Raw genomic sequence first — 8,363 nt, 5'->3', positions numbered from 1 at the left:
TGCTGTTTGGGAACCCAGACGTCGGTGACAGAAGCTCCACAACTCAGCTTGTTGGACTGAAAGGCCGTACGTGAGGCAGCCCCCTTTAATTTCAACCTAATCTCCAGCATACTTTAGAGATTAGGCCAACAGCATTTCAGTCTTGTGTTACATAGTTGGTTCCTTGTTTTCACTAAAGCACCTCGCAATTAAAAAAAAAGGCCCCCTTTTGAGAAGACCGATAACTCCTGCCAGGCAAACTCCATCCTCTGCCTGATTGCATAATATTAATTAACAGCCTGTTTACAAGTGCGAGCGAGGCCAAATGAAAAAGTGCCTCTTTTTACGCGTACAGAAGCAATTGCATTCTTTCCACATTATCAAGCCGGCTGATGTCAAACTTTCCCACGGTGCCCTGCAAACGAAACGAGGGGGCAACGCGTTGCCGAGAGCGCAGGATCACTTCCAGTAACTGCATTAAAAAACTGGATTCTCTGGAAGTCTGTGCACCACATGAGAGTTGTGCAATCCAGTAGAGAGTGGTGCTTTTTGCTTTTTTGGGGGGGCAGCTTGCAGTGTTTACACCTACCATGTTGTCATGAGGCCATGTGACGGAGAGGGGAGGACACGGGGATTCAAACACAGAGAAAAGGAGCTGAACAGGAGAATGTGAGGCGAGAAAGGAACAAGTGTGTGTGGGTGTTTGAAGCCGGAGCCACTGGCCTGAAATGAAGGTAAGTGAGAGTCTTTATCGCGGAGCCGACCGTTGCAAGATGTTGGAGACGAGTGGCTCCAGTTTATATGGAACACAGTTGTGGAGTTGTGCTGAAGTAAACCACATTTGTGATGCAGGACTATGTAGAGCAACAGTGAGGCTCTTTTGTGTGTGTTTGTTCGTTGAGGCATGAATGGATGAGTTGTATGAGGCTGCACAGAGGATTGTGTTCTGGAGATGTGCCAGTTACAATAAGAGACAAAAATCAGCCACATGATCTCTAAAAAGGAATATTTCCTTTGAAGGCTTTTGAAAACATTTGTCTAAAGTTGGAGCATGTAAAGCAGACTTCCGTCTCACTTTGGGAACAAGTCGTACATCTTGAACATTTTCTGATGATTAACTATAAATTAGATCCAGAAAAGCACGTGTGGACTGAGGATTGTACATGATTACATTGTTTTTAAGGTTTTATTTTTACACATACAGTTGTTAACTTGCACTTCTTCTGGCAAATGAAGCAATAATTTACATTTTAACAACAACTTTTCACCATAAAGCATTTTAACAGCGTGTACTTGAGGTTTGCAGATTGGTTGCTTAGAAAAGCATCTTTCTCTTGAAGATCGGATGTTATGCAGACACGTGAAAGCTTGGACGAGTAACTCATGTCTGATGAGAGAAACTCAAAAAAGTCCCACTGGTGTTTGAAAAACTAAATCTGAACATGATGTCGACTCCTTTAACCCTCCTATTACCTTCAGATTTACTGACATCTTTTATCTTTGGGTTCAACGGCTTTTAAAACCTCCAGAAAATATCATAAGCAAAATTGTTACCCAAGTTTATGTGTAAATAAAACTGTTGCATCCAGAGCAGCTGTGATGTTGAAGTCATGATGCTAGACATGTTGGTCTTCTGGAGTCAAATTTTTGCACAGTGACCAAACATTAGAATGAGCTATCAGTAACAGACATGCCTTCTTGTCAGTGGAGAGGACTTCAGTCCATCCTGATGTCAGCGTTAGCACTCATTCACAACATGGTGTGCTTTGATGGAATTTTATTTCAAAGCGGTGGTCTGTGAGACGTTAAAATTTGGCCACAATCCAGAAGAAGTTGGCTTTAGAATAAAGTCAGCCTCGTATGGCGGCTGTAAAATGTGATGTAATAAAACCCCAGATGCAAACCCATAACAACGGCTCTATATGGCAACAATCAGTTCAATGCATAGCAGGTTATGCAAGAACACAATATGAAAACAATAATGGAAGCAGAACATTTTCCATTTTCTTCCAAATAAATCGCATGCTGGTTCCTCTTCCTCTTTAAGAACTTCATCTTCTCTTGCTGTTCTACCAAAGGAAAAGCCTAAATCCAACTTTACATTTAATCCAACCCCTAAATCCCAAATAATATGTTTACTTTACGTCTTATTGAATAGAAAATAATGCAGATTTTACTTTTTACGCTTGTTTTTCCACTCCTATTCAAGGATGTGACTCCTTTGTTCCGCATTATCACGACTTCTACTCACTGTGGACGTAGTAAAGTAACGGCTTGTTTTCTTCGCTAGAGAGGACATGACATGAATACTAAGTGTTCCTCGCCAACGTGTCTAGAAGTGTCTTTTGTCGGCTGGTCCTGCGGCACACAGTAATCGAAGAAATCCAAAAGCCAAAAATCAAGTTATCCCATGAGAAAGCTGAAAATAGCCAACGAGTAATGCAGAATTTATGCCATCTAGAGTGATGTTTGCAAACGGCTACAGCTTCCAGATACTTTGGGGGAATTATTTAGTTGCTTCTTTAACAGTAAAGTCGCATGTTTCAGCTCAGAGATGAACTGGTGAGTTTTTGGTGAACAAAGTGACCAGACAACACATCGTTTTTAAGACTCAAATTTGGATTTCATGTGCAAATTCTGGGGAAAAAAATCACACAAATATCATAAAATGAGGAAGATGTTCATATCCAAATGAACAAAGGTCAACTTCACTGTTAGATCCCTATGTTCCACTGAAACAGCTTTCTGATCGTTGTATATGGGGTTATTATTGTAGAGAAACTATTTGTAAATGGAGAGTTGTGTGTCTCAATCTGTGTGTCTGTAGTAAGATATGGGAACGTGTAAAAAGATTCTTAAAAGATTCGTTGAGGTGTAAAAAGATTTGTCAGTGCGTGCAAAGATATTAACAGATGACAAGTCTAAGTATTTGGCTACAAGTGCTGGAAATACAGACAAGTCACCAGTTACAAGTCAAGCAGGCTTCACCATTGGCTGTCTTTTCAAACATTTTGCTGCACTGAGAGATTCGTATCTGTAACTTCAGGCGGCACAACTACTGAGGTAAAGAACAGCAGAGTGGTACGCAGCCAAAATGAACGATCCTGTGAGCCTGAGCTCAGGGAACAGAAACCCAGAGGTTACAGATAAGTTGCAAATCTTTTTACACATTGACGAATCCGTCCATTATCTATACACCGCTTAATCCTCACTAGGGTCACGGGAGCCTATTCCACCTGATTTAGGATGAAGGTCACCACAGGGCTGCACTTAGAGACAGACAACCAAACACACTCACATTCACACCTACGGACAATTTAGAATCACCAATTAACCTCAACATGTTTCTGGACTGTGTGGGAGGAAGCTGGAGAACCCGGAGAGAACCCACGCTGCACGGGGAGAACATGGAGACTCCGCGCAGAAAGATTCCAGTGCCCCCACCGGGACGCGAACCGGCGACTTTCAAGCTGCGAGGCAACGATGCTAACCACCGCTCCACCTTGCAGCCCTACATTGACGAATCTTTTACAATTCCCTTTCACACATTCACACATCTCACTACAGACAAACAACTCTCCATACATGTTTACAGATAGTTTTGCAGCATTAGTACCCCCATAATTACACAACGCTGTAACTCAAGAACACAAAGGAACGCTGTGAATGTTGTGACCGTTATGTGTAAATCACAGTTTGAGTGGTTGGCAGAGGCGTACAACTGCAAGGTGGTATTTCCAGTTCTTGAAGACAAGCTAAAATGTTTGTTTTGTTTTGATTGATTGCTCTTGTTTTGTTGTTTTTCTCGTTAACACGTCCACATGGTGGTTTTATGTGTGCTAGAAGATGCACCAACATGGCTGAATAGTTCCACCTTAAAACTGCAGTTTACTAACGGCGGTCTCAAAAACACTTAGATTAGTTTTACAGTGTTTGAGTCGGAGGTGAGCTGGTGTGCTCGAAGTGCAGCGAGCGGCAAGGCAGCGCATGGAGAGAGAGGCAGGGACTGGTGCTACATCACAAGCCAGTTTAAGGGTTGTTTTTATAGGAAACAAACTTCTAAATGTATAATTTTGATACAACGAGATGAGTTTTTCGGGGTTTTATCAGTGGTGAAATGTAAACCCTTAAATAAGACACCAACAAAAGCAACTAATCAAATCTTCTATCTGCTTTGTGTGACAGGTGAAAGCCGCAGCACAATAAAAACAAAGCGTCGGGATCAGTGCCACCATGAACGGGAGCGAAGTCTACAACGTGTCCGGCAATGGAACCATTGGGACGCCGGGCAGCTCCACGCTGCTCGACAAATCCATTAATATTTTAGTGGTCGTCATCCTCTTCATCACGATGATATCCCTCGGCTGCACGATGGAGATCTCTAAAATCAAGGTTCATCTTTTGAAGCCAAAAGGAGTCGTCATTGCCCTGCTGGCCCAGTTCGGCATCATGCCCTTCACTGCTTTCTGCCTGGCCAAAGCCCTGCACATGGATCCCATAAAGGCCATTACTGTGCTCATTTGCGGCTGCTGTCCGGGGGGAAGCGTTTCAAACATTTTTGCTCTGGTCCTACAGGGTGACATGAACCTCAGGTAAATGGATCCATACCCACAACTTGCTGTCGTACCACATGGCTGCCATTGTACCAAACAAGTGGATTGTTTAGCCTTCCACATAGTCTAAAATAATGTTTCTTCTTCCAGCATCGTGATGACCACTTGCTCCTGCATCGCGGCGCTGGGTCTGATGCCTTTGCTGCTGTATATCTGCTCCCAGGGCTTCCCCGGTCTGGAAAAGGCCGTGCCGTACGTCGGCATCATCATCAGTCTCTCGTTCATCCTGGTGCCCTGCGCGATCGGCATCCTGATCAATCACTACAGACCAAACTACTCACCGATTGTCACCAAAGTGAGATTCCTGGAATGAAACAGGAGAACAGATGATCTGTTTTGACCTGTCGTAGCAGGGAAAGCATGCACCCTACAGATGCTCTGAACAAAACCAGAACTCTGAACATGAAGCAGCTATTTGGTGATTGTGTGTTTTTGCGGTTTTACAGTGTGACTCTTTATTTATGTCTTCTGTGGAAAGGTCAACGAGCTGCATTTACGAAAAACTGGTCATCAAATCGCGTGGATGTCGTTTGTGGTTGTGATTAAAAAGTAATGTTTGAGCAATAGGAAATCATTAGTTTCACTGCTAACTCAAACCAGACCTTTCAGATGACATTTGCTGCATTTGTGAAGTGGAAAAAAGGATTTTTGATGCTGTGGTTTGAGATAAATCGACCGATGTAACGTATTTTTGTTTTCCTGACAGGCTGGTCTCACCATCTGGACCATCGCCACCATCGCAGTCGGCATCCTGTCCGGCTTTTTCGTCAAAGACATCATATGGCAGATCTTCGTGCCGGACGTCCTCTGTGTGGCTGCGCTGATGCCACTGATTGGCTTTATTCTGGGATATGTTATGTCTGCCGTCTGCGGACAGACTCCACGGTAGGTGAACACACAAGAACAAGCATCTCTGCAGCCACGTCTCATTGCCAAACTACACACTCAACAAATGCGATGTCCTTTCCTGCTTTGTGCAAGAGGAGATGAGGCATCACATTCCTGAATATATGCAGCTCAAACTGAAACCTGGAACAAAATGTCCCGGAAAGAAAGCACAAATAATATGCATTGCCAAGGTCTACAAAGTTTTAAAACTTTGCAGCTGTAAGCAAGTTTTTTTTTTTTTTAATGTGAGATAATTGTATACATGTTTTTGGCTTGTAGTGAATATGAAGCAATCACACCACAACTGAACAGACTGATTTGTGAACAGTTCAGCCAAAGAGTGATTCTGATTTATTGGGATTTACTTAATTGAAGAACTTTTAATGAAGTCAAGAGATGAAATTATCTGGTACTGCATGGCTTCTGTCTCATCAGCAAACTCCTCCTGTCAGCATTTTTTCTCCAGTGTGAATGAAACACATGCATCAAACCTGATTGCGCTGAAAAACTTTCAGACCATCTTAGATGATTTGCTTTGTTTGGTAACACACAATTGAATTAAGTTTATCCAAATGAAGTTAACAAGTAATGTTAAAGCCACTGGTTTAAGTTATATCAACTAGATCAAGAGTTTGCATAGTTGCAACTTTATTTTAGGGAAAGTAAATGTGAAGTTTCTAGTTTTTCCAACTTAAGTATTTGCTTTAACTAAATGGAAAATACGTGGACATCACGTGCACAATGCTAAAGGAGTAGTACACCTAATCTTTTGCACGTTTACTAAAATTAAAACATCGGTTTGAAGGATTCAAAGAGTCATTTTACTGAGAGAATCCAGAAAAGTCGACTTTATCAAACCACAAAGAAAATGTATTTTACTTCAAATGCAGCTCAAGTACATTTTTTACAGTGTAGATCTTGTATAAAGTGTGGAATTGGGACAAATTTCCCACAGTGGCCTGCAAGGTGGAGCAGTGGTTAGCACCTTTGCCTCGCAGCAAGAAGGTTGCCGGTTTGCATGTTCTCCCCGTGCAGCGTGGGTTCTCTCCGGGTTCTCCAGCTTCCTCCCACACAGTCCAAAAACATGTTGAGGTTAATTGGTGATTCTAAATTGTCCGTAGGTGTGAATGTGAGTGTGCTTGGTTGTCTGTCTCTAAGTGTAGCCCTGTGATAGACTGGTGACCTGTCCAGGTGAACCTGCCTTCACCCTGAGTCAGCTGGGATAGACTCCAGCCCCCCATGACCCTAGTGGGGATTAAACAGTGTATAGAAAATGGATGGATTTCCCACAATTAATTCAAGTACAATAAGGGCAAAATTAAAGTACTATACTTGACTTCATAGTTACAAATTAACTCTGCTTTGTGAAACCTCAGAGGGAAATTGTATTGTACAAAAAGCTGACAGGTTGTAGTATTTAAGTGTTGCAGTGTTATGAGTTTGTAAAAATATGAGGCACTGTTAAAAACCTAAAAACCCAGCAGTGTAAAGAATAGTTCAAATTAGCTTTGATTCAACCAGCTACAGCAGCAAAACGTGTAAATGAAACTATAAGTACATATACATTTATTTTTCTGCAATGTGAGCACTTTAACTTTTGTGCATCTTGGTTACAACACTGTGCACTAAATGCCAATTTCAATTCATTATATTTTCTATATGTAAAGTATCTGAATATGGTCCTAAAGTAATATATCAGACACGACTTTCTCAATATGCATAAACATGAGATGTTCAGTCACACAGCAGAGATGGATTTGGACAAACCATCCTGTGTTCCAGTCATTTTTAGGATACACTGTAAATCAAAATGTACCCAAGTATATTAAGCTGATTAAAAAAATACCTCACTGCTTTCCAGATGCTGCAGAACCATCTCCATGGAGACGGGGTGTCAAAACATCCAGCTGTGCACCGCCATCCTGAAGGTGGCCTTTCCTCCGCAGGTCATCGGACCCATGTTCCTCTTCCCCCTGCTGTACATCACATTCCAGTGCACCGAGGCCCTGCTGCTGGCCCTGGCCTTCAGATGTTACCAAACATTCAAGCCGCATACCGAGGGTTAGTGTCACAGCTGCACGCCTGTTTTCACGGAGCGCTGCTAGGATCAGGGGTCGGACGAGCTACACGCACTCGAATTCAGATCAACACAAAGTCTAACGTCGACCTTCTCTTCAACAGATAAACAGCCGTGACAACGCGGCGCTGGAGAGGGATACAAAGATCCTACACGGTGGGAGCGCAGCCAGTCAGAACCCTCGCTGCCTCGGTGTCACCTGCATATTTGTGACTCAGGCCTTTGACGGGGGTCTGAAAGACCGTCCAATCATTTGTAATCACTAACACTATAGTTATTTATTTAATCAAGCCTGTACAATGTAAACTCCTAGTAGTGCATGTTGAAGTAGAACTGTAATGTTTATAATGTATATATATATATATATTTGCACACAAAATATCTGATGTAAGAAACTTTATGGCTGAAGTCGTGTTAGCGTTTTTTAAAAATTTCATAAAATTGCAAATTTCTGATGTGTCGTGTCTGTGAAGATTCTCAGTTATCCATCCATCCATCCATTTTCTATACACCGCTTAATCCTCATTAGGGTCGCGGGGGGGCTGGAGCCCATCCCAGCCGACTCAGGGCAAAGGCAGGGGACACCCTGGACAGGTTGCCAGTCCATCGTAGGGCCACACTGAGAGACAGACAACCAAGCACACTCACATTCACACCTACGGACAATTTAGAATCACCAATTAACCTCGGCATGTTTTTGGACTGTGTGGGAGGAAGCTGGAGAACCCACGCTGCACGGGGAGAACCGGGACGCGAACCGGCAACCTTCTTGCTGCAAGGCAACAGTGCTACCAACTGCGCCACCT

General features: G+C 42.9%; 1 protein-coding gene across 1 annotated transcript; it reads left to right on the top strand.

Moving 5' to 3' along the window:
- Positions 1 to 632: 632 nt before the first annotated feature.
- On the top strand, positions 633 to 8,012 carry LOC103363128 (sodium/bile acid cotransporter-like). Its single transcript, XM_008289744.1, has 6 exons — positions 633 to 713; positions 4,165 to 4,571; positions 4,683 to 4,887; positions 5,299 to 5,477; positions 7,342 to 7,541; positions 7,662 to 8,012. The coding sequence occupies exons 2-6, from the start codon at positions 4,213 to 4,215 to the stop codon at positions 7,673 to 7,675; spliced, it is 957 nt and encodes a 318-aa protein (XP_008287966.1). The 5' UTR covers positions 633 to 713; positions 4,165 to 4,212; the 3' UTR covers positions 7,676 to 8,012.
- The last annotated feature ends 351 nt before the right edge of the window (positions 8,013 to 8,363 follow it).

The sequence above is a fragment of the Stegastes partitus genome, unplaced genomic scaffold (assembly GCF_000690725.1).
Source record: "Stegastes partitus isolate 25-593 unplaced genomic scaffold, Stegastes_partitus-1.0.2 Scaffold634, whole genome shotgun sequence".
NCBI lineage: Eukaryota > Metazoa > Chordata > Actinopteri > Pomacentridae > Stegastes > Stegastes partitus.
The sequence above is the reverse complement of the archived record's forward strand: the minus strand, read 5'-3'. Positions and strand labels throughout refer to the sequence as shown.